The following is a 26,729-nucleotide window of genomic DNA, read 5'->3' as shown; positions in this document are numbered from 1 at the left end:
ATTTATGTCATTTTCAGTAGATCGGCTGTGTAGCTTTCTGATGTCAAGCATGAGATCTTGAAAGTGTCTGTTCTATATTTCATGCAGAATTTTCAAAACTGCTTAACTTCACATAGATTGGAGGCTTATCTCAGCTTTTAAGAAATGGCAGACAAACTCAAGAGCAGGGTTGTGAAAGATAGCTGAAGTAGCCTGGAGATGGGAAAGAGTCTATTCTCCAATAAGCCAGTGGTGAAAATACAATAGATTTGGTACGCTATCCAGCCAATAGGAATTATTAATAAAAGCCAGTATGAAACTCTTGTCAGAAAAGGAAAGCAATGCAATGATCATAACAAAAATAGTGAAGATGTTTGCAACACATCTTTGGTGTTGTGAATAAGTAGCTATGTACACATGTCAAAATCAGCTCTTGGTGTAGTTAAAGCAATACTATTGTCCTCCAGATCTGCAGCTAACTTTTCAGAGTGATCCAGGACAATAGGGTACAGAGAAACTCCCTTGACAAATAGAACTGTAAAAGTGGCTTGCATCACCATGTGTGCTGCACCACTTTATGTTTTAGATGATTTTCTGTGTGACTTCTTGGTAGACTAATGTTACCCTTCTTCCTAGTTCAGTGCCCAGCACATTAAATAACTGAAGTTCTCAGTTGATGATGTTCATCCTGCTTTAATTTTGAGATGAATGCTGGCGCAAAAAAAAAAAAGAAGTCTGGTTATGATTCAGAATTGTTCTAATTCATATGAAAACACAGATAAGTAAAAGGCACCTACAGCTCTTTATTTGGTTTGGGTTTCTGTTGTTTTGGGTTTTTTTTTCAGGGGGTAGTGGTGCATGGATTGTTCCCTGGTTTTGTGCCATGATGTGTATGGATGATGACAGATCCTTACATTTCTGTAGTAGTCAAAGGGAAGTCCAGGCACAGAGGCATCCCTTAACTCCATTTTTTTAACCTGTTTCCTCTCTCTAGCATACATTTTTTTTGCCTATGTAAGTGCATGTGTTTCGTGATTCACTGAAGGGTAACTCATTCTGTCTGCTATCAGGAAACAAATATGTATCTCTAGCAATGTAGGCTAAGCAGGAGCTGAAGGTTTCTAAAGGTGGAGAAGAGGACAATGTAAAAATCTCTGCCTTCACACGTTCCTGAAAAAGTGGAGCTAAGTAGGTGTATACCTTATGAGTGTATGTGTTCCTTGGCACTACTGCCATAGGTGGTGATCTCCCTGTAGTAGACACGGTTCTTTTCAATATGTAGTCTAAGTGGATACGAACATAAAATTAACTTGTAGAGGAACAGGGATATTGGTCCTCATGCTACTCTGCAGTCAGTTCATCCCCCAGTCAACATTTTCGTGTGGTATTCCGGCAAAAGGAGGTTTTATGGGCTGAAAAAAATCCCTTCCATTAAATGTTTATAGTAAGTCTTATCTGGCATCAGGAAATCGTGGGAGAAAGCACTGATGTCATTTTGAGTGTGGTTAGGAGGTGAAGGGGTATATATTTATATTCAAGGCAATATAAAGAAGCTATCAATCTTTCAGTTGTTCACCGTGGTAGTTTGAGTAGGAATAGGCTGAAGTGAGCACTTGAAGGTGTTGACAAGTATCGTAAGGTTGCTGAGGTAGTAAAAGGATATATTGTAGGGCCAGGAAAGGAAAGGAGAAGTGGTCTTTGTGCGAGTGTTCCAAAGGAAACGTGAAGTAAACAAGCTGTTCTTTAGCCAGTGAGATACTACAGCAGTGGGTGAATCAGTGCACAGTAGTGACAACTAACCAACTTTGGTTAGTCAAAACAAAGAAAAAGGAATGGCCATGTACTTGGAGAACAACATTTGTCATGATACTGCACTTCAAGTAATGTAAAACAAATTGGCCTATAATGTGAAAGCCTGGATTTTTCTAGGCCTACAAATTGTTTCCCAAATATGTTCCCTGTGTTTTTTGCGTGAGGTGATTCTGAAGCTTTTATAGTCAGCAGTATTGTGATTACTTATCTTTACCTTTGAAATCTCTAAATTTGCCACTATTAGATATTTGAAGGAAAAAGGCTAGAAAGTAAAACTTTACTGAAACTGAATCACTGTTAGTTTCTGCTTGAAACAATCAGCTAGCTTCATCTTGAACTACAGCTAGTTTTTAATTGGCTCCTAAGAGCTAATGTAATTTTCAGATAGAAATTTTAAGTTCAGAAAAAAAAAGTCAATACCAAATGTGTAGTATCCCACAAGTTTCACAAGCTTGAAAAAGATGGCTTCTCCCAGTTGTAAGCAGTTTCTAATCTTGCTATATACTAGAATAAACTGAGATGCTTAATAAAGTCTACAAACTCTTACAACATCCACCATACTGATATCAGTATGAGATCAGTAGACATCTTTGATTGGTATATGTGATATTTTCTACTTTAAAAGTCATTAAGATATCCATGTTGTATTTTGGTTCTGCTATTAAGTAGAATAGGGTTTGGCTGGGAAATTGATATTTGGCATAAACAGCTCCTTCATGTACATAAAGCTTTACTTACAAGAGTGAAATAGGTTCAGCAGCTGAGGGCAGGGGTTAAGTCTGGGTAGCACTTGGGGTGACCTTGAGGAGCCTTTGGTCCCAAATTGTTTTGCAGAAAGGTGGAAATAGCCTTTGGAAGATACTCTTTTGGAAGTGTAATAGTTATAAAAGCAGCAGCAGTCACAGTAGGGAGGGTGGGGGAACACATGCAGGACAGCTTTTTCTATGTACTGGTATTTCATTTCACACCTCAGGCAGTGTGCCTCAATGGCACTTCCTTCTCTTTTGGAGCATGTGTGGTACTGATCTGGTAATACCTCTTTAGGGACAACAATATGAAGCTACTGTGAATGCAGGAAACTACCAGGAGGCTTGGAAACTGCTTTATCCTCTCAGTTCTGGAGTTTCCTTTACAGAAAACCACTGAGAAATCTTAAAGAGAAAATGGAGAATATTTGGAGAATAGGAAAGGTGGCCAGAAAATGGGAGACTTGAAAAAGAGCTTGAAGGGATCAAATATGATATAGCATAAACCATGGAGAGGGTGCCAAAGTGGTCCCTGAATTATTTATGATCTGGCAGATGAGAAAGTTGGGCCAGTGTGGAAGGAAGTAGAAATTATTTGAAGTTTGTTGGTGTTGCATAGCACTTGGAGGAGGAACCATTGTTTGTGGTGTTTTGAACTAGTTCTAAGCATTAGGAAGAAGTAATTATTTGGCAGAAGGATGTTCCAAATAGATTGCTTTTGCCAGGATCCAGTTAGAGCATACGTCACTGATTGCTGATGACTGCATTGCAGGGATCTGCCTTCTCCAGGCAGTGTGTCCATAGCAAAACTAGGCATCTGCTTTTGCCTGGGGGAATATTTTGATCATTGTCAAATAATGCCATTTAGGCATTGTATGTAGTTGAGGTCAAAACCTTGGTCTGTCTTGCATTATTTTTAATCGCCTTTTTCAACCTGAACCTGTAGCCCAGTTTTTGGGCATCTTTCTGGCTTGCTTCCTATATACATCTGTACGGTACAGCTGTCTCCAGTTCCTTCCCATTTCAAATTACTTTTTAGCAAATCCTTAGTAAAATCACTAGCACTGCTGTCAGTAGCTTCAGTTCTGTGCTGAAACATGAGATGATGGTGTTAGACTGCTGGGACTGAAATACTTCTGTATTTCGTGACCATCTACTGCTATCTTAGCTTGCTTTAACCTATGCTGTTCACCTTCAAACCTGCTTTTCATAACTAATGCCCGCCTTTCAGCAAAATTCTGCAGAAATGAAACAAATAATATTGTATATTTTGTGTTTATATATATTTTATATGTAATATTAGTATTCATCAATTTTCATGTTATTTTCTCCCGTTTTCTGTTTTTAGAATCAGTTTTCAGTTTCAGAAAATCCTTGAAATTTTTTCACTAAGCACATAAACCCCCAAGCAAAACAACAAACCAAAAAACCCCAGGGTTTGGAAACAGGTAGCTGAAAGAAACATGTCCTCTATTAGCATACTGAAAATGCCTTAGCATGTCATTTTTTCTAACAGCATTATAATTTTCTAGAATGTAATGGAAGTGAAAGCTGTAGAGTTGTTTAAAATAGATGAGCTCCCCTTTTCCACCCACCTATACACACTCAACTTTTTGCAGGGAGTAAGAATCCTGGACTTTGCAGGGAGTAAGAATCGGCTTCAGACAGGCGATGGATGTGCATGGTACTGACCATTCTGGCTTTGTCCTAGCAAAACCATTTAGGCCCATGCTTAACCTAAATCATGCTAGAGGTCCTGCTAATGTGAAACAGAATGATTAGCATATTTAATACTCTTTTGGCTTATTCTATGAGTCCTCAGTACTCTTCATGGTCAAATTTCACGTATTTAGTATATTCTTGCAGAGCAGGAGTGACCATTAATGCTACCTAACAGTGAAGTGTAAAACTCAAGACCAATTTCTTTTTTGTGTGGCTGGGAGGGAGAACAAATATATTGATATAAACTGGTGAAGCTGATGTAGTTGCATTGGCGTAAGTTCAGAATTTGGCATGGGGTGGAGATGCAAGTAAAGCTGTATTGTACTTCTGTGGTTTTGATTCACAGAGGTTTGTGCGAACTTAGGTAGCTGGTGCACACATGGGACATCATCAAAGAGCCCAACCAGAAAGTCAGAGCTTGGATTTGGAGTGCCATACACCTATACATTTAGAAGCATGTTGTTATAGTGAGGCGAACAAAGCATCTTTTCATTAAAACAGGTAACTACAGTTTACTTTCAATGTTTATTTTTATATATTACAATCTGCAATGTAGTAAATGTAAATGATTGTTAGAGATTTGGTATTTTCATTATTCTTCAATGTTTATACTGCTTGCAAAGGACTGGAAGGGTCCTCTTGTAACTTGCTGAGTTCACCCTATCGCTGCTACTGGCATAACAAAATATTTTTTATAAGCTAGCCTTTTTTTAACTTGTGAGACTGTTTTAGACCCTCACTTGACCAACACCAAAGTACTAAAAAAGAAATAACTTGGAGAAAAAGTTTAGTCTACATCTCTTCTTAACTAGTTTTTGCTTAATTTTTGGTGTGCCAGGATTGTCTTTAGGTTAAACAGTCTCTTCATCCTACTGTTTTCTTCCCTGTTCACAGATTGTTTTGCTAGGATAAACAAATCAAACTTTCTTAGGTTCCTGTTACAACATAGCACCTGCATTCCCCTGAACACACAAAAATTACTTTCTCTACAGCTCTTGTAGTTGAATTTGACCTGGGTTTTTTTTGCCTTTTTTTGTGTGATGAAGACAACTGTATGGTACTGGAAGTATCTCTAAGAAATTAAGGAATTAATTGAGAAATAAACCTGGTAATTTGCCTTTTTGTATTTGTATCACACTGGGAGCTCAAATTCCTAAAACAGATGCAGTGAAGTCCTGCTTTTCTTCTGAGTTTAGAGCTGAAGTCTCTGTTATTAGAAGCATGACCTTATGTTTTGTATTATTGAATTTTATCCATTTCTATTAACGCAGTCCTTAATGTTGAGAAATTCTTTCTATAGAATATTCGTATCCTTGTCAGTTTTGACAGTACCTTCCAGTTTTATTTCATAAGGAAAATTCATCAGCATGTTGCCTTGTGCCAAAATAATTAATGAAAACGTTAAACAAAACCTGTCCCAAAACATATCACAGAAGAGCTTTCCTTGAGCCTGTGCTTCCCTGTACAAAAATTAATTTGTTCTTTAGGTTCTCTAACATTTTATCAAATACATACATGCTGAAACAAAAAAAATGGCTGTTTTATAGAGCAATTTGACAGTTCTTAATTGTGTCAGTTTTCTTACTAGACTCATTTGAGTAAAGCTTGCAGAATCCATTTTCTAAACTCCATTCCTAGCTGAAAGAAATCTTTCTTGAAATGCAGCTCTTTAAGATCAAACAAATAGGTAACAATTAAAATTAACTTTTTTCCTAAACAAAATAAATACTTTTTAAATTAATTATAATGTCATGTCACTTTCCCATACATACCTTCTGTTTATCTATTTCTATATGAAAGTAATAACTTTTATTGGAATTTATTAAAATCTTTTGGCAAAACCCACGATTTGTCAGCCTACTATGTGCTTAATTCAACTGCAGGGTTCTGTTCCTTAGTAAGAGCGAGAAATGTGATTACTAGTAAGTAAGCATGGTCAGATAAGCAGTGTGAACAGCATTATCCCCAACAGAAGTGAATCAGTTCTGTAACAGCAGATGGATCTGGGTAACCATCACTTTGTCATGTGACAATTGCTGTCCTCTTTGGCAGTCTCTCAGAAGTGCATCACAGAGGGTCACAATTCAACATCTACAGTTAGAAATGACGTAAGGCTGGTAGTAGCGAGGGCCAGCATGCAGCTCCTAAGGTAGACTTCTGAATCGTGCAACACGGCTGCCTTTATACATGAGAATCAATTACTGAAAACATTTCAAGATGGTCAAAATGCGACATTAAATAATTAAGTATCACATCATAGAATCATAGAATAGTTAGGGTTGGAAAGGACCTTAAGATCATCTAGTTCCAACCCCCGTACCATCGGCAGGGTATCATACACTAAACCATGCTACACAAGACTCCATCCAACCTGGCCTTAAATGCTGCCAGGGATGGAGCATGCACAACTTCCTTGGGCAACCCGTTCCAGTGCCTCACCACCCTAGCAGTATAGAACTTCTGCCTTATATCTAACCTAAAGTCCCCCTGCTTAAGTTTGAACCTATTACCCCTTGTCCTATCACTACAGTTCCTAGTAAAGTGTCCCTCTCCAGCATTCTTACAGTCCCCCTTCAGAAGGCTGCTATGAGGTCTCCACATAGCCTTCTCGTCTCCAGGCTTCTCAGGCTGTCTTCATATGGGAGGTGCTCCAGTCCCCTGATCATCCTCATGGCCCTCCTCTGGACTTGCTTTAACAGCTTCATGTCCTTTTTATGTTGTGGACACCAGAAGTCTGCACAGTATGCCAAGTGTGGTCTTACAAGAGTAGAGGTGCAGGGTCACCTCCTTCAACCTGCTGGTCATGCTCCTTTTGAATGCAGCCCAGGATACAGTTGGCTTTCTGGGCTGCGAGTGCATACTGAAGCCGGCTCATGTTAAGTTTCTTATTGACTAACACCCCCAAGTCCTTCTCTGCAGGGCTGCTCTGAATCTATTCTTTGCCCAACCTGTAGCTGTGCATGGGATTACCCCAACACAGGTGCAGGACCTTGCACTTGGCTTGGTTGAACTTCATGAGATTGGCATCAGCCCATCTTACAAATGTGTCAAGGTCCCTCTGGATGGTGTCCCTTCCCTCCAGCATATCAGCTGAACCACACAGCTTGGTGTTGTCTTCAGACTTGCTGAGGGCACATCAAATCTTGTCTGCAATTAGTTATCTGGAAAAGTAATTATGCAACAAAATAAAGTATTTGCAATTAGTTATATGGAGCACCTTGGTTATTCAAAACCTGTAGGAGAGGATTTTTTTTTTTTTTGACTTGTAACATGAAGTTTTAAGCACCTAATTTTTTGTTAAATTTAAGAAGTCTTGCTCAGTTGTGATTCTTGTCATTACTCATATCTGCAATAGAAGATCGATTGCACGTGAAACTAGAGTTTGACTATGTTTGTTTTGTGTAAAGTAAAAATGATCAGCTGTAGAGGAGAATGCCTTGCAAGTACATTGAAAAGCTAATCCATTTTGTTTAGGGGGGAAATAGCCTCAATATCATTCTTTAGTCTCTTTTACTAAGTGTAAGTTTAATTGGAGAACAGATATGAAATACTCTAAAGGTGAAATTCATTCTTTTTTTTTAAAGTTATGATAAGTGTAACAACATAGATGATGTGAAAGGTTAGAAAAGCCATTAAAATATAATTTACACTAATAAAAGTAGTTAGCCTGCATTAGTTAGCTCGAATATTCAAAGCAAATGAATAAATAAAAAACAGTATATGTATCCAGTGTAACAGACTTTTAAGTTTAAACTCTCACATTAATTGTGTTTAACAGCTTATAGATGCCATGAAACATTTATTTATGCAATCATGATAAGCCTGATTATTTGTAAGTGGCTTCTAATATTAACTGTTGTCATGTTTATGCCAGAACTAATAGGAAAATTAATTCTAATCTGTAGATCTGTACAGAGTTTAATCTGTATGTGTATAATATTTAAAAATCTGAAGTGATAAAGAGTAGTTGATTAGTCATGTTACTTAAGCTGGTCCCAAAATAGCAGCTTCTTTTTTTGGTAGAGTTAGGTTTGCAGCTGTTGTCTCTATCTGTTGTCTCTGAAGAAAATTTTAACATTAAGAGTTGCTGACGTCAATTTTTTTCTTTTTTTTACAGCTGATGTGGGCTTTGCCCCTGACAGAAGTTATTTGGTTCTAGCTCTGAGTTTGGAAGAAGTTGGTATATAGATTTTCCCCTAACTTTCAATTGATGTGTTTAGCTTTAGTGGGAGTAATACTATCACTTAAACCATGTTGTCGTCTCAAGGAGTTTTGCTACATCCATATGGAGTGCCAATGATTCTGCCGGCAGCACCATACTTCGCTGGACTTGTTCAGGTAATGCAAGGCCGCTTCCAACAAGCAACTTAACTCTAGTGCACTTAGAGTAATAATTGGAATTTTTATGGTTGAGAAAGCAAATGCTTTTAATACAGGCAAAAGCTCTCATGTAGTCAGTGAGAAGACAGTAGGAAATCAAAAAGATGGATCACCCTAATCTGTGTATTGACATCTCTCATGGCTGAATAAATGGTGTAGTTGAGCTATATTTGCTTGTATTGATTTGTCTGCTGTTTAACATTCATGCCTTTGCTTCACGAGGTTGACCACAGGGCAGAGGATTTGCTATCCATTCTAGGTTTCTGAGGGAGTCAGCATTCCCACGGCAGGTCATAAGACAAAGTAACTTACCATTTTGTGTTTAGGTTAAGTGTTTTAGCATAGCAAATATGAATAGTGTTAAATATGCATTAATTCATATGCTACGCGTCACACTGAATCAAAAAGGGTTTGTGTTTTTGTGTGTATAGAAATTTATCACCTTCACGGAATATTTATGCACATCATATGAATTCTTTTGATCCCTGAAAGTGTAAGATCTTGCTTCAGGGCAAGAGTTCTGTATTTTAGAAGTTAACTGGCAATTACTAGGTTTAGTTGATGTTCTGTTGTCCGGTTTTGATTTTATTTTTATCAGTAAGTGGTACTACTGAATTACCTGCTGCTAGACTTAGGGTTTTGAATCGATCGTATAGATGCTAATTAAGCAAAAAGTATTATGTTATTTATAATGTTAGAAGACATTAAGAAAGAATTCAAGTACCATTTTCAGACACTGACAAAATTAAAAAAATGGTGTACCCTATGAATGGCAGTAGTTACATATTGTGCATGAACAGGGATGAGACATGTGCACCTGTATTACAGCATTTCTGTGTCATGCTTGTGATCAGTCAGAATAAGGGTGGAGGAGAGGCAAATTTTTATTATACTCCTTTACTATAACAGTTAGCTGGCACAGAGGGGCAATCACACCATGAATACAGGGTTTTTTCCCATATAGGTCCCTTCAGTAATCAAAGACTGAGTTGTATTCTTCACTTTAGGCTTAATATTAGACACAGATGTCTAAAATAGAAATATAGCATTGCACAGTGGCCATTATCAAATATCAAAAAACTGTCTTCTGGGATATGAAAGTTGGTGCTGCTTTTTTATGCAGTGAGACACAGCAGCACACTTGAACACATCAAGCAGGCCTTCATATCCATTAGAATTTGGGGGTGAAGGTTGGATGCTGGATCTCAGTCAGACCCTGTGCCATCCTGTCCAATAAATAATTACAAGCAAATCGTGCCTTTCACTCCATGCTGATTGATGTTGAAATTGCTTTTGAAAGTTCTCATAAGTTCCTGTTATAGATTAAGTGCCGGTGTAGGAAAAATAACTGCACCCAACTGTAATGGGTGAATGTAATCAGGTTTAATGGACTCGAGAGCTTGTTGGGAATTAAATAACTATTGATTTGTTGGAAAGTTGCTGTCATTACAAAATGCCACTCTGGATGCATTATCCAAGCAGATAGCTTAGAAGAAAGGCCCCTTTGAAAATTCAGGATGCCTTATTTCAATCTTTTTTTTATTTTCTTTCATTAGAAAGATATATCTAGGCCTGTGCTACTCCATTAGCATAGGTCTGAAATAGTCAAGCAACCAGAATTGTTCTACAAAAAAATAGGTATGTTTACAGGTACAGTTGAATAGTGTTCTTTGTATGGATACTTCTCTAGACTCTTCTCTCCCTCTCCCTAATATCATACCTGAAAATTGCAGTTTGGAAACAAAAGATTTGACTTACTGTCTTAGTGGATGAACTAGAACATTAAATGGCTTAACCACTTTTCTCACCCCAAGTTTTTATGCATGTTTGCAGTATCTGTAGTCAGCTTATGGTACTAGAATGCTTAGTAGAGTAGACCTTAGTATCCAAAATAAAAAATTCAAATGGCACTTGATAGGCATATTTATATCATCCTCTTGTAAGCAGTAATTACTTGATGTTCAGAACTTTAATGGAAGTTTTCTTCAAACATATGCCTTGATAAACTAATTATGCAAATGTTTGTGCTGGGTTGCAGGTTGAGAGCCACAACCCTGAAGTATTTTCAAATACAAGGCAGTTTTAACATTTTAAGACTTACAAGATTGCAATTTATTTGCATGGATTTCTGCAGAAAGTAGATGTATTTCTGATTAGGGATTCCCCATGATTTCCAATTGGATTTACACCAAGATTGCATGTAAGAACAGTGTAGAATACTACACAGGGATGTGGGGAACTTTTTAGTTTTCTTCCATGTTTTGTGTTTCATGGTTGAGCAGGAGAGAGTACTCGGGTCTCTCTGGAGGACTGCTTGTCTTCAGGGGTTCTACACCTTCAAGCACTGTATGTGATTTTACTTTATTCTGTGTATGTGCAGCCTTTTCAGCCTCTCCTCCTAAATCCATGAGTAAACTCTATCCTACCTCCTCTTCTTGCTTTTGTCACACCTACTTGTTACAGAGTACTGGAATGTGTGAAACTTAGAACGCACAAAAAAGGGCATGTACTGTGGATACATCTCCAGAGATACTTTAGATAAACAGCCATGTGTGTTTTCCAATTGCTTGTATTACTAAGATTTGTATTCCTCTTCCTGAGATCATACGTGTCGTGGTTTAAGCCCAGGTGGTAACTCAGAACCACGCAGCTGCTCGCTCACTCCCTGCTTTCCTGCCCCTAACTCCCTCTTACCCTCCCCCTGCACCGACCCTTCCCCTCCCCGCGCTAACCCCCCCCCCCCCCCCCCCCGGCTTTTGTGCTCCCGGAGGGATGGGGAGGAGAATCAAAAGAATAACTCCCACCAGCCGGGATAAGAACAGCCCAGTAACTAAGGTATAACGCAAATCACTACTGCTACCACCAATGATAATAATGATAAGGGAAATAACAAGGGGAGAGAATATAAGACTAAGAGGGGGAAAGGAAAAGAAAACAATAAACACAAGTGATGCACAATACATTTGCTCACCACTTGCCAATCGATACACAGCCGGACCCGAGCAGTGATCTGGGCCTTCCATGTAATTCCCCCAGTTTATATACTGGACATGATGTGCTGTGGTATGGAATAACCCTTTAGCTAGTTTGGGTCAGGTGTCCTGTCTCTGCTTCCTCCCAGCTTCCTATGCCCCTCCTCACTGGCAGGGCATGAGACTGAAAAAGTCCTTAATGGGAGTAAATACTATTTAGCAACAACTAAAAACACTGGTGTGTCATCAGCGTTGTTCTTGGGGTAAAGTCAAAACCACCGCACTGCACCAGCTACTGAGAATGAGCAAAATGACTGCTACAGCTGAACCCTGGACAATACGTTTGAGAGAGATGATGAAAAATGGAATGCATGTGTTCCTGAAGACAGAGGAGGTAGTTGTTCAGAGTTACAGATACATCAAAATGTATCAGATTATATTCAGTATGCTTGAAAACTTAGTTTTATTTTCCAATAAATAAATACACCTTCAAAAAACTTATTAGAATGATGACATTATTGTTGCCTATGATTTCTTAACACATTTTTGATGAGAAAAATAAAATATCTTCTCCCTTTTTACTTCTGGGTGAAACTGTAGGAGGAAAAGATCACATGAAAGTACAAATGATGCATAAATAGCATTATGCCTCATGTGGGTGGAGAGATGTTTTCTGACTTGGCACAAAAGATGGGCTGGTGTCTTAGCAAGCTGTCACAATTACGCTGCCGTAAGGACCAAGGCAGGTACTGCAGTCCAGCGACTGCATGTGCTGTGTGCAGCAAGGCCTCCTTTGTGGCAGCAAGGCCCCCTTTGTGGCAACAAGGCCTCCTTGGTGTCAAAACCATCATGCTGTTTCTCCTGGCAGGTGAGTTAAGAAAAATGGCATAGAGGATTAGGTGGCAATCTAGTGAAAGACTTCTTATCCTGCCCTTGGTTCATAGCCCAGTTTTGTCATTTGATTCCCATGAGTGAGCCCTTATGTCCCGCTAAGAAGTTGGTAGGGTGTGACATGAAAAAAATCTGTCTGCAGTGGCCAGGGTATGGGACCATTGTCCTCTTGCCCAGAATTGTGGCTGTGTGCTGCTACACCATTTTACACATCTTTACAGTAAACAAGTAAAATGAAGCTCTCTTTATCATTAAAGTGCAGCAGCAAGAAAACTTTAATTTTTCGTAAGAGCAATATGTTTTGTAGAATAATAAGTTAAATGTCTCCATATTAGCTTCATTTTTCTAGGCTTTGAGTGGCTTAGGTATATGAATTCTTTGCAATTACTCTGGATATATGGATTATAAGGATTATGATAAAATATTTTAAAAACACAAATGCAATATCTGTTATCTAGTGCTTGTTGCTGAAGTATTTATCACGTGGTTGGTCTACATGGCTTGATTTCCATTTAGCAGAGAAAGAATAGTTCACATGAATTACTATAAAAATTATTGAAGTTGAAATTACTTAGACTTTTTGGTAAACTAATGGAAAATTCTAAATAAAGAGGTAGTTCTATTTAATACAAAATGAGCTACTTGCATTTCAGAAGTAAAAAGATGGGAGGTGTTTTTGAATATGGTTAGTATTTTTTAAAGTATGCTTTTATTTTAGCATGGTCATCAAAAAAGCTCTAAGAGTTCTGAGGGTTTAAGCTTATGTTCATTGTTAGACTTCACCCAGCTGAGTTAAACCCTTTTCTTCTTTCATTTGCTGATTTATTTGTGTGGTGGAAAAGGGGAGGTAGAAGAAAAGTAGGAAATAGATGGCTGATGATTAACTGTCTTAATAAACTGCTGATTATAACTGCATAATTCATGAACTTAAATTCTATATAATATATATATTTTTAATTATCTGTGCATCTGGTTCTCTTTAAGTGGTTAACTACAGTGTTTGACTGACAACTGGAAAAGTGGTAATCTGGAGCAGCTCCATTTTATTTTAAGGCTGAGAGAATTGCCTAGAATATGCTGTGAAAAGTAGTGGTACAGACTTCTTCACAGTTCCATCTTTACCCGTCTGTAAAATCCTTATTTTAGTGCTGTATTGGGAAGTGCTAGCAGTGAATACATTCAGAACACTTGTAGATGCTACTGTGTTAAGCAAATTCATGCTTACTTCCTGGTAGTCTAGTTTTGGAAAATGTTGTGGATATATTGTGTGACCTTACATTAAAAAGCCTTTTGTAATTTAGAAATTTTTATTTGAATACTGGATTTTAAATAGAAATGACAAGAGGTTTTAATTCTTCCCATGTTGCCTGAAGTGGTGTAGTTATTTCAGTTGTGTTTTAGATTATGATCTAGTGGAATGCAGTGCATAATTTCTGTTTACATTGTCTGAATTGCCTATTTGAAATGCAGTAAGTAGATGACTTACCTTAGATGCTGATTTATTCTGGCCTGATTGTGGTGTTCTCTCTTAGCAAGGGTTAAGGGTTTCCTATTAGTAGTACTATACTCTCAGCACTTTGTGAGTGGAGGACTAACATGTTTTACTACTGCAGTCACTTTTCATCTGTGTATATATTTTGTTGTATTCTTGAGTATATCCCAAGTTTCTTCTCTCAGTCGAAGATTTACAAAGGTTTTCTCCGTTCTGTATCAAAAGGCCTTTTAAGTGGAGATACAGGGTGGTGGTAATGGTGATGGATGTGGTCTGTGTTACTTTGTGTACAAAAATTTTCTGTTATCGATGTTTAAACCTGTGGAAATTATAGAATCATTTAGTTTGGAAAAGATTTTCAAGATCATCAAGCCCAACTGTTAGCGTAGAACTGCTGAGCCCACAACTAAACCATGTCACTAAGCACCACATCTACATGTCTTTTAAATACCTCCAGGGATGGTGACTATACCAGTTCCCTGAGTAGCCTGTTCCAATGCTTGACAACCCTTCTGGTGAAGAATTTTTCTTAATACCCAACCTAAACCTCCCCTGGCACAAGTTGAGGCTGTTCCTTTTTGTCCTATCACTTGTTACTTGGAGAAGAGACCAGCAACCTGTCTCCATCCTATTTTCAGGTAGTTGTAGAGAGCAAGAAGGTTTCTCTTGAGCCTTATGTTCTCCAGACTAAACAACCACAGTTCCCTCAGCCATTCCTCGTCAGATGTGCTCAAGACCCTTCACCAGCTTTGTTGCCCTTCTTCAGACCCACTCTAGCACCTCAATATCTCTCTTGTAGTGAGGGCCCAGAACTGAACACAGTACTTGAGGTGCAGTGTCACCAGTGCTCAGTACAGGGGCATGATCACTGTCCTGTTCCCACTGGCCACACTGTTGCTGATACAGGCCAGGATGCTGTTGGCTTTTTTTGCCACCTGAGCACAAGCTGGCTGATGTTCAGCACCCCTAGGTCCTTTTTTCGCCAGGCAGCTTTCCAGCCACTCTTCCCCAAGCCTGGAGTGTTGCATGGGGTTGTTGTGGCCCAAGTGCAGAACCTTGCACTTTGCCTTGTTGATCCTCATACATCTAGCCAAATCCCATCAATCCAGCCGTTTAGCCTGTACATATGGCTCAGTAGAGCCTTCCTATCCTCCAGCAGATCAACACTTCTGCCCAGCTTGGTGTCATCTGCAAACTTACTGATGACTCAATTGTTATTCCAGTTCATTAATAAAGATATTAAACAGAGCTGGCCCCAGTACTGAGCTCTGGGGAACGGCTCATGTGACCAGCCACCAACTGGATTTAACTGCATTCACCGCCACTCTTAGGATTTGGCCATTTTTTAACCCAGCGAAGAGCACACCTGTCCATGAGCAGCCAGTTTCTCCAGAAGAATGCTGTGGGAAACATATCCAGCCATCTTAGACACGGAAACTGCAACCCATGTAACCCAGGGAAAAAAGTGGCTGGCAAAATGCAAATACAGTATCTTAAATATAATATGAAGGTTACCAGCAGCTGTGCAGGTATGCATCAGCTGTCTTCATCTTCACTGAGAGTGGTATTACATACAAGCATGTTTCAAACACTTTGAGAGCAAATCATGTCAACACTTGAGAGCAAGAAAGAGAAAAATGGGAATTACCAGGTGTTTTACTTGTCTTCCATCCTAGAGAAAGACCTTAGAATTATGTTAAATCAGAACTTGAACATAGCTGAGAATTCCAAAGAGTGATTTGAGAAGTTAAAAAAAAAAAAAAAAAAAACACAAAAAATCCCAACTAAACCTAAATGCCACCACCACTGTCAGGCTTTTTTTAAACTTTATAACCACATAGTTGGTCAAAAGCAAGAAAGATGACATATAGTTGAGAAATAAAAGGTGACTAGAGGTAAAGAAAAGCAGGTCATTTTGCATCTGTGAATGGTCTTCTAGATACAGAATAAATCATTTTCCCGACTAGCCTTAGTATGATGCTGAATTTTAGTGAATTAGTAAGTCTGAGAATTCCTTCCTTACTCCCTAGAGATAGCTTTTGTCTGTAAGCATGGCTCTGGTGATTGGACTCGGTTGGATGCTGAACTGAGTGCTTAAGATAGGACCCGCTTCGGTTATCTGGAAAGAAGTTTGATGCCATATATACCTCTATGCAAAATGGTTTCTTACTCTCCAAGTGTTGGATATGTATTGTATGTGTACAGAGTTTTGTTTTGTTTTATTTTTAGGAAAGTAGGTTTAGATAGACAGGCGTTTTAGTATTTTTCTTTCTCTTCTTTGATGCATTAGATCTTGTCTGTGCAAAAATACTGGAGATCAATTTTTAATATTTGGAAAAGTACACAAAAGCCTGTTTTTAATAAGCTCACATTTATTAGGTTCTTTTTCTCTTTGACTTGGAATTGCTCTGAGAATCACTATTTGGAATATTTTTTTGTTTTTCTGGCCTTATGTCTAAAACAAGAATAAAGCAAACTTGAAGTCTTGAATATATCTTAACCTGTCCATGACCAACTTATAAAATTAAAAATCTAGCTTCCATGTTCTCTATGTCTTCTCTTTCCATTTAAGACACAAGTACCCATCTCACTTTTTACTACCTAAATATAATGAGGAGGGACCTAGCAGTTATCACTAGTTGGATCCAGTAACAGAAAAGGGTTTAAGGCGGCCTGGAACACCACAGCTAGTGTTATGCCCAGTTCTGAAAAGATGAGCCAGTCTTTGTCAAGTTGTTCTTCCTACTTGATTTTCCCCTATCAAATCTATTCTTTTGTTTGCCATTTGTTAAAAAGAATATAAAATCTGCATTTGCAGAAATGGCTCTGGGTAGTTCCACTTCTGTTTATTCATTCAGAATCTTAAATATAAAATGAAGGCAAGTATCGTCTGTAAGAATTTACTTCTAAATACTTCCAAAGGTTAATTGTTCATGATTCAAAGCAGTTTTTCAAAACTAATCATTCTGTAAGAAAATAAATAGGTGGATTGGTTTCATTCTAGCATAGGTCACTGCGTGCTGGGAAACTTGTCTTTGCAGGCTTCCGTGGTGACTTATTTTGTAGACACAAATTGTTAAAACACATTCAAGCCTTTTGAACACTGCTGTTATAGGAAATGAATAAATCCATTGTAGTATTCTCAAAGTACCATTCTTAACTGACATACTGTGCTGGATTGACTGAAGTGAGTATAGGGTCGTTTTGCTGCAGAAATTAGTACTTTGATTTTTTTTTTTTTTATGCCTTCCTCCATGAAGACGCAGTTAAAATCAGGCATAGGGAAATGTAACAGATGTTTGTACACATTTCCCATCTGAAAATGCTTTCCCCTGGCCAAGGCGATTGTTAGGCACAATTAAGCCCAGTATATACATCCTGTACAGTAAGCCAAGTCTGATGAATATGTTCCCAACAGGGAAGCACAGATTTGGAAAGAAGGCAGTTTACATGAACTTTTATCTGCAATAGATTTTTGAGAGTCACTGTGTGAAAAACATAGAAGACCTGACTGACAGCTCCGAGTCTGTGCTGCAATGCACTGTGCTGTAAACTTTAAGAGAAACTTTCAGTCCGTGAGAAAATTTCATATGCATTTCAGGGATGCTAACATGTGAAATCTGATTTCTGAGTGGCATTTGGTATTATGCTGCCAACTGACTTAAAAAGCTTGTGATACCATGGCTTGTAATGTTCCATGTTCAGTCTAATTGTCACTGTAATCAGCTTTATGATGACTGCAGGGATATATATTCCTCTTTTTTGCATGTTATGTCTGAAATATGAGTTACTTTTTGAATTCAGAGGTGGTATGCTGGTAGCAAAGGGAGAAGAGCACTGTGGACCTTCAGACTTTTAAAATCATGTATGACATGATTATGCAGAGAGTGGGATTTGTCATTTCCAATGTGATAGCGTCTACTATTGAAAAAGATGGTTAGAACAAAATGCACTTATATTTTGTGATATTTTATTGTAACTGAACTCGTTATAGTTGGCTGTTCTGGAAAAGCATGCCTTCCTGGTAGCTCAGTAGTGATTGACTATTTTCCTTGCATCAGAATATGACACAGATACTATGAGATTGTGTTGACCCAAAAATGTCACTGCGTATTTCATATCAATCTTCTTTTGCGGGGCGGGGGGGAGGAGTCTTTTCTGTTGTGTAATGCTTCTTTCTTTTAATAACATGAAAGGCTGTGCCAAGTTTGTAAAAGGAATCTGTAAGTCGCTGGCAGTCAGTCTTTTCGCTGAAATCATAGAATCATGGAATAGTTAGGGTTGAAAAGGACCTCAAGATCATCTAGTTCCAACCCCCGTGCCATGGGCAAGGACACCTCACACTAAACCGTGTCACCCAAGGCTCTGTCCAACCTGGCCTCCAATGCTGCCGGGGATGGAGCATTCACAACTTCCCTGGGCAACCCACCCTTACAGTAAAGAACTTCTTCCTTATATCAAATCTAAACTTCCCCTGTTTAAGTTTTAAACCGTTACCCCTTGTCCTGTCACTACAGTCCCTAATGAACTCAGGGATGCCTCCCCAGCATCCCTGTAGGCCCCCTTCAGATACTGGAAGGCTGCTATGAGGTCTCCACGCAGCCTTCTCTTCTCCAGGCTGAACAGCCCCAACTTCCTCAGCCTGTCTTCATAAGGGAGGTGCTCCAGACCCCTGATCATCCTCGTGGCCCTCCTCTGGACTTGTTCCAACAGTTCCATGTCCTTTTCATGTTGAGGACACCAGAACTGCACACAATGCTCCAAGTGAGGTCTCACAAGAGCAGAGTAGAGGGGCAGGATCACCTCCCTCGACCTGCTGGTCACGTTCCTTTTGATGCAGGCCAGGATACGGTTGGCTTTCTGGGCTGTGAGCACACACTGAAGCTGGCTCATGTTCATTTTCTCATTGACCAACACCCCCAAGTCCTCCTCTGCAGGGCTGCTCTGAATCTCTTCTTTGCCCAGTCTGTAGCTGTGCCTGGAATTGCTCCTACCCGGGTGCAGGATATATGCAAGAGAACTCTAAAACCTGTGTTTGTCTAGACTTATTTTTCTGCAGTGAGACACAAATCTGCAAATACTGATTCCCTGTTTTTCTCTGGCCTTAGTTCTCCACATAATGTCTGTCAAGGTCCTATTGGAGAAAACCCCAGTGTTGGACCCCATTTGGTTTGTGATCCAGTGAAATTAGATGCAAATAAGGTCAAGTACCATAATCGATCAGTTGGTTTATTATGAAAAGACTATTATAAGAAAGGGAAATTATTGTAATAAAGGAAATAGCAATAAGAGAGATTGGAAAGAAGGATGGAAATGAAGGAAGAATTTGGGGTGCAGAGAGAAAGAGAGATAGTGACCACCATGGATACAGCGGTGTCCTTGGGATCCGTCTTTGTCATCAGAGGTTCATAGGGTTCATAGTCAGTATTGGAACAGAGTGTCTCCCAAGAGTCTGTAGTAGTTGTTGGAGGTGGGTGTCCTTGTGGAGGTGTCCTTCTGGCGTTGTCCATGTGGCAGTGCCCCTTGGAGGGTGTCCCTTAGGGTCCGTAGTAGTCTTTGGTGGAGAATGTCCACCAGTGGAGGTGGCCTCCCTGGTGATTATCTTTTCTTCCTTTTATAATGAGTTGGGGGGAGTACCTCTGTTCTTTAGGTATTACATGTTCCTGGTGGACCAGTTTCCCTGGTGAGTTGAAGAGCTCACAGCCAGCTCTTCAACTGCACATCTGCAGCAATTCTTGGGATAATGGGCAGCAATTCCTCGCACCAATCCTGCAATAATGGGCAGAAGAGTCTTGTCTCAGCTCTTTCCCACTCATCCCTAAGGTAATGGATGGAGTCCCAGTTCAGCTTCTGTCAGACACTGGACAATGGAGTCTTATCTCAACTCCTCCCACCCATCTGAAACAGTGGTTGCTGGAATCCCATCTCAGCTTCACATCTTAGCTCAGCTTCTCATACCAGTCTTTGAGACAGTGGACAGTGGAGTCTGATTTCAGATCGGTCTCTCACAATATCTTTGTTAAATCCTTCTTCAGATGGATGTAAATAGGGTTTAGCATCTCCTGTTATCTTTACTCATGGCAGAAATGGAGAGCAGTCTCCTGTGCAGATGATGATATATAGTTGCCTGTATTTCATAAAGGCATGACAGTGAGGTTTTTCTGGTTTTCTGAAGAATACGCTTTGTTCCTAAGTCTTAATGTCTTAAGTACCTCTCTGTTAGCCCTCTGGAACTGGTGGATTTCTGAGGAGTACTTAAAACATTGCTAGGTGGCATTTTAGGCATTTACATGTGCCTAAAGCTGATTCTATGCATGTTAACTTCTGTGGTGGCTATTTCTGGTTTATTTCTTGTACTGGGCCATGAGAAGCATTGTCTTGCTTAAGTGTCTGAAATGTACATTTTGTATGCTGTTCTGTGGTCATCTTGAGGTCAGTAAGTTCCTAGCGGAAGGTTTCTGCCTGCTAATTTGCCTTCTGCATTATTATTGGTTGATTCTTGCAGAACTGCACAAAATAATTTTTTAATGAAAGCCTTTCCATAGCAAAACAGTGAGAAAAGGTATTTTTAATCTCTTGGTTCTAATAAGAAATGGGAGATCAGGAAGGGAAGAGGTAGTCCAGTGAATCTTACATAGCATGGGAGAGGTTATTTCAAGATACTACTGTTTGTTAGCTGAATTCACTGTAGGTCTTTTCCTCCTCTGAGTTTCAGAAGTCAAGTTCAAGTACCTGAAATACTTGAAAGTAGTTCTGGGTCAGAGACAAGACTATGTAATTTTTTTAATCCTCTGTTTCATAGGTTGACTATTTTTATTTGATTGGTTTTGTTATGTTTCTGATCACCACTTTTCTGACACAGCAAATGATCTGCTTAGTGCTTCATTTTCTTGATACCATTATGTGACTGCTATAACATCACAGTTTCTACCTCACATTTCTCACTTTCTGTATTCTGTGTGCCTCTGTTATTTCTCTTACCTTGTTTCTTTAATAATGTTTTATATTTTTATATAATTTGAAACACTTCTGTATTAATAGAATGGCATAAACTTTATTAATTAAAATTACCTTCTGAGCATCATTATTCCGTTCCATTGCAGAAAAATATGATGCAGCATCCACACCATAAAAATAGATTGAGTTGGAATCAGACACCTTCAGAAACAGATCCAAGACATGTTTTTAGGGAACACTATGTACTAGCAAGCATTAAAAGTATTTGTGGAATTTCTTGAGGATGGTGGCTGTTAGCTCATGAGGTGATTCTCAGATGTACTGTCTAAAATGCCATCTGTTTTACTACTAGCTTCTTAACCTAACGACTGAAGCTAAAGAATTAACTCATCTGTGGATATACTCTGTACTGATACTGCTTCATTTTTCATATTTGCTATATTTACTACTTTGTTCTTCTGTATGCATACGTAATTCTGCTGAAGCAGTGTGTTTCTTTGGAGGGAAGGATAAAAATTATAAATTTAGGTAAAACTTCCTGGTTTGGGGGGAAGGGGGTTATTTGTTTGTTATAGAACAGCTATGATTCAAGAATTAGACAAAGTAGTTAGTGTTAATTAGCCTCCACACCTTTCTGAAGCAAAGACCAGTGTCCGTAGTTTGTGACTTTAATAGTTAGCTTTTGTTCTCTGACAGAACAGGAGACTTTGAATACATAATACCCACTGTAGAAATAGAAAAATGAAATTGAACTGGTAATGGTTCTTTTTCTCTCCCTGTCTCAGGACATTTTTGTTAAAAATCGATTCCGTACTCTTTGACGAAAACCATTTCTATAATGGAACAAAACCTTTGTTGTTGTCTTTATTTATTTATTTATTTTCAGAATCAGAAAGTAAATGTACACATTTATGTAAGAAATGTTTCTTGCTGTGAAGAGGGATTTCTAATTCAGTTTCAAAGATGCTCAAGCTAGGAAGGATCTTTATGATAATTCACCCTGTCCTCTTGAATATACATGCTACAGAATTCCTCTCAGAGACTGGCTTAAAGTAGACTTTTTGGAAGAAATTTTATCTTGTTTTAAACATCCAGGTAATTTTGATTCCATCAATTTCACTAATACCCCACTGAACTGTTTAAATGTTTATTTACCCTTGCAGTTAGGACATGGCAAAGCACTATTTCTTCTTATTTCCTGTTTTACCCACTGGTTTCTGCTGGTTTGTTGTTGTTGGTTTTGTTTTTTTTTTTTTGTTTGTTTGTTTGTTTGTTTGTTTTTTGTAAGATGGAAAATGCAAAATACCTGCAAACAAAAGAGGAAGCTCTTGAAGTGTTCCACTCCTAGAAGAGATGGGGAAAAGTAGGGAAGCATGGCATCTTCTGGGATCATGTAATCCTCTACCTGAAGGCCTGCATTGTTCTTGACAGATATTAGTTGAGCCTGTTGTTAAGATCTTGAATGACAGGGACTCTAACCTTGCCAGGTATTTTACACTTGCACGAGGGATGGTTTTTTGCCCAATGTCTGAGTTAAGTCTTTCATTTTGTAATTTAACCTCCCACTGTTGTTTTATGTAGGGTGGGCATAGAAAATGCATTCTTTCCACCCTTTTCATAGTGGGCCATTATCTACTTGATTTTCAAAGACAATGATTTCAACATCTGCCACCTCCTCTTGTGGTAGTGCAATCCTCATTCCTTCAGTCTGTCTTTCTAGATTTTCCTTAGCCTCCTACAGTTGCAAAACATTATGGATAAAATTTTTAGATCCACAGAATTATTTAGGTATGTCATTTCTCTTTTTGAGAATAACGTGTATGAAGCATAACTTTCCTTCGGAGACCTGATATTTTAGTAGGAGATAATAAGATACAGATGTACAGTGGGGAGGAGAGGTGAGAGTTAACACTAAGTCATGAGACACAGCACTGTGAAGGATGAGTTTATTTTGCTGTTATTAAAAATTTCATTTCAGGATAATCCCTCTGAGATTTAACACGTTACTTTAAGAAAAGCTTCCTAGAGCAGCAGTAAACAAGACACAGTACAGTAGGTTCAAACGATTTGTAAATGTTTGGATTTTTTGAAACATCCCATTTATTGAGTCTATTTCTGATACTGTGGTGAAAGAAACAGCAATCATGTTGCCTATGTGTTTGCAAAGAGTGACATTTGTAAAGTAATCTGTTTAAATGATCAGCACTCTGAAGCCTTGTCTGCAGTTCCTTTTTTTGGCTGTCAAATTTCATGAAGTAGGAAGAACACATTTAAAGCACAGGTTAGCTCTTTACTTATTTTTGCATATCTTTTCTTCATCAACAACTCAACTGAGGCTTAATTTTGAGGTGCTGCTGTATATTTCTGTATCAGTTTCTGTACATGGTACTGTCAAAACATGTAGTCTGTGCCTGTGAATGTCCAAAGAAAGGAGCACCACATCCTTCCATCTGGGTTTGTTTATTACATCGGTGTCACAATACCCTAACCCTCGTTACTACAAAAATGTGTGACGAAGCCTCTTTTTACTCTATGGCATTTACATTAACACAGGAGATACTTAATGACTTCAGTGCATGCTCAAGATCACTTTCTCTTAAACCCACTGTTTGAGCGGACACCGTTAAGGAAATCACAGCAGAATAGCCACAGACTATTTAGATACAAGAACAGCATGGCCTTCTCTTAAGCAAAAAACCTCAATGTGGGTAATGGTAAATATGTGTATTATTGGTAGTGATAACTGGTTATATTAATGGCATATCAGTAAACAAAATGCATCTACACTAACATTGTGTTACCTGCATTTAATTTTCTCTTGATAATCATCACTGTATTTTAAAGAATTAACTGTTTCTCTTTATTGTTAAAGTTTGTAAAGATAGGTGACAAAATACAATGCATGAATACACAGGTCTTTTAAAGCCACAGTGCTGTAAATTCACACATTACAAATCATAATTAATCCATATTTCATTTGACAGCCTCCAGTAAAAAGAGGCATTCTGGCATGTATTTAGGAACGGTCCGGTTCAGTAAGGCACTGAAATTACAGTGAAGCACATACTGAAGTGTCTTCCTGAATTAAGATTCTGGCAATCAGTAAATATAATCACATTTTCTCATGTTTTCTCCCCTGATGTTAATATTGATGATAGGATCTGAAACTGAGTCGTGGATCAAGAACAGTCTGTGTTCAGGAAAAATCAGATAAGGGGTTGTGGAAAAAGAAATCAAAAAACAGAGAAAGAAAGTGAAATAAAATGAGCCTTCGTAAAGTGGGATTTATTTGCCAGTTTTAATTTTTATCACTTTGTATAAAGTGACTCAAAAAGCCCACATGTACCCCATTTCTGCTTTTAGGAATCTTCTTGCCCTGACTTGCTTTTTTTAATTTTTCTTAGTTATTTATGAGAGCGTTAACATAGAAACCATTAGAAAATCAGTGGCTTTGTGAGTGCAGAAGTGTGGTGGAATCTCATAGCCCTTCTTGAGAGCCTTCAGATAACCATTGCCAAGTCTTGTTCTTGTGGAATTTACTGTGTAATCTCAGAGAATAACAAGAGCTTTCTCCCCTCTTACCGATGAGCACTGGAAAGAGCTTCGTAAAAGGTCAGATGTGTTAAGAAATATATAAAGATGAAAGAGTGCCTTTATGACTCACAAAATACAGATAATAAATCATCTTTTAAAGAAATATTTATAGAGTTCATACATAATTTTCCATTTGTATCATGGAAGAACAGAGGGGAATATAATAATAATGTTATGCTTTCTTCTCCTTATGCTTCATAATGATAAATGAGATGTTAGTCAATTAAAGCTATCATATTATCTATGTCATTTTTCTTCAGTTTCTTTTTTCCACTCTGATTTACCATTCTCCCCTGTCCTCTGGTTTGTTTATCAGTGCCTGCATAAATAGGAAGTGATCCTTGTAATGTGGACAGAATCATGAGTGTAAGGCTGGAAACTCCTTTCTGTTTGCTTAATAATATGCTTTATCCTTTGTCTCTTGTATATATTCGAGGATGCATGCCTGTTTAATTATATGAGAAAGATTTCTGTCTGGAGCATGTAAGGAGGGATCTGTTTCTCCTGTAGCCTAACATGGATTATGTATTTTCATTTCATGAAACTTGTCACAGCTGATTTCATCCTTTCAGGAACAGATTTTGAGGTAGTTGTATACATTATGCAATTAAAATACCTCAACAGTGGCATTCTTTGGGAGCCTTGTACAAAGGACTCATGTGGTTTTAAGTCCTGTGAACTTGTGGGAATGCAGCACTGTTTTTTAAAGTTGTTTCTAGATTATGAGTAATTTTGTATAAACATTTTTGTGACTGTAAAGAAAAGCAGGAAAAAAAAAAAAGACGAAATGTCTGTAAAGGTAATAAATACTGGACGCTTAAAGATTGTACTGAAATTTCTTGGTAAGGTGGAGTTTACAGTGTTTTAAGATTAGCAAAGCTTTGCTTAAAAATTACCAGTTCACTTAATTTTCTTCACTTTACTTAAAAATTACCAGTTCATTTCATTTGAGGTAGTCATACTCTTTCTTTCACTTGTGGTTTTTATTATCACCAGGATGTGCTTAATTTATGCTCTGTACTCAGTGAAGCTTTGCTAAAGAATGTCAGTCAATAGTTGCAGAGCTGTCAAGCACTTTTCCCTAAGTTGAATTTACACAGGCACCTCTAGAAAGAATTAATGAAGCCTTGTTTCACTGCAAATGTGTAGCCATTATTAATAAATTTTTAGTGATCTAAAGTACTTTCTGTGCAATTTCACTTTTTTTTTTCCTGGATTGCAACATGGATAAAAGCTTCACCAGCCTTTGCAGAATGAGCAGAATTGCTGCTTACATTTTTTGTGGCAAACATGCACTTTAGGCTGGTGATATGTGAATTTATTTGCTTATTTATTATACTAGTGATAGATTATTCTCACTTCTACTTAAATTTGACAAGCTGCAGAGTGCTAAACCCTGCTAAAATGGTGCAAAGACCTAATTACAGAAACTACAAAGGCATGCAAGAGTAAGCAAAGAAAAAACATATAAAAGGATTAAAGATCAAAAATAGAATGATTCCAGTGAAACTGCATTAGGAGACATCAGGCAGGAAAACATGAAAGAATTAGAGTATGAAGAACAAAGCTTTATAAAGAGTCGGAAAACTGACAAAACGTTTTAAAAATGGTTTTTGTTAACTCTATTAGAATGAAAATAATTTATTGGGAAAGGATGTATTTTTAAATGTTGTAATACAATTCAAGTGTTTAGTTCATTCTTTGTACATTTTGTTTATGGAGTTTTAGTTTTGTCTGCAGCATAGTGGAAGCTGGATTTAACCAAGGTTTTAAAATGAAAATTGTATCTTCAATTTTAAGTAAGATGCTACCTAAGATTTATGAAGAATTGCAGGGTGGATTTACTATAATGCATGTGTACTTGTATTAAACATACCAACCCTTTTATTCCTTCTGTGGCTTTGCACACTACTTTTCCAGCTAATCCTTATTTGCTTATGCAGTAAACATGGTGTTGCACCATATCTAGGGCTCTGACAAGATTGTACTGCATTTGGGCATGAAGATGGCATTTGACCCTTTTCTTCATACAAACAACTGTTGTATTAGATACTACTGCGGGTCCAAGTCATGGTAGCTACTGAATAGTTGTTAACACCTAGCTGACAATTGTAAGAGGACTTTCTTTACATAAGCATCTTTAAAATACTCCAGAACCTTTGCATAAGTTGATACTTGCTATGT

At 38.1% G+C, this 26,729-nt stretch overlaps 1 protein-coding gene across 36 annotated transcripts in view; it reads left to right on the top strand.

The window, feature by feature from the left end:
- RBFOX1 (RNA binding fox-1 homolog 1) overlaps nucleotides 1–26,729 on the top strand; it is an 892,094-nt gene that overhangs the window by 633,099 nt on the left and 232,266 nt on the right. For 13 of the 36 annotated variants that reach the window (XM_065683970.1, XM_065683971.1, XM_065683969.1 and 10 more), the window contains 2 exons: nucleotides 4,606–4,760; nucleotides 8,377–8,597. The exons of 17 other annotated variants lie outside the window; for them this stretch is intronic. In XM_065683970.1, the coding sequence (XP_065540042.1) occupies nucleotides 8,511–8,597 (87 nt within the window). In that variant the 5' untranslated portion in view covers nucleotides 4,606–4,760; nucleotides 8,377–8,510. Of the gene's footprint in view, nucleotides 1–4,605; nucleotides 4,761–8,376; nucleotides 8,598–26,729 lie in introns of those variants that run through there. 6 more of the 36 variants (XM_065683997.1, XM_065683962.1, XM_065683960.1 and 3 more) reach the window with 4 other exon arrangements.

Source organism: Lathamus discolor, chromosome 6 (genome assembly GCF_037157495.1).
Source record: "Lathamus discolor isolate bLatDis1 chromosome 6, bLatDis1.hap1, whole genome shotgun sequence".
In the NCBI taxonomy this organism is placed as follows: domain Eukaryota; kingdom Metazoa; phylum Chordata; class Aves; order Psittaciformes; family Psittacidae; genus Lathamus; species Lathamus discolor.
The sequence above is the reverse complement of the archived record's forward strand: the minus strand, read 5'-3'. Positions and strand labels throughout refer to the sequence as shown.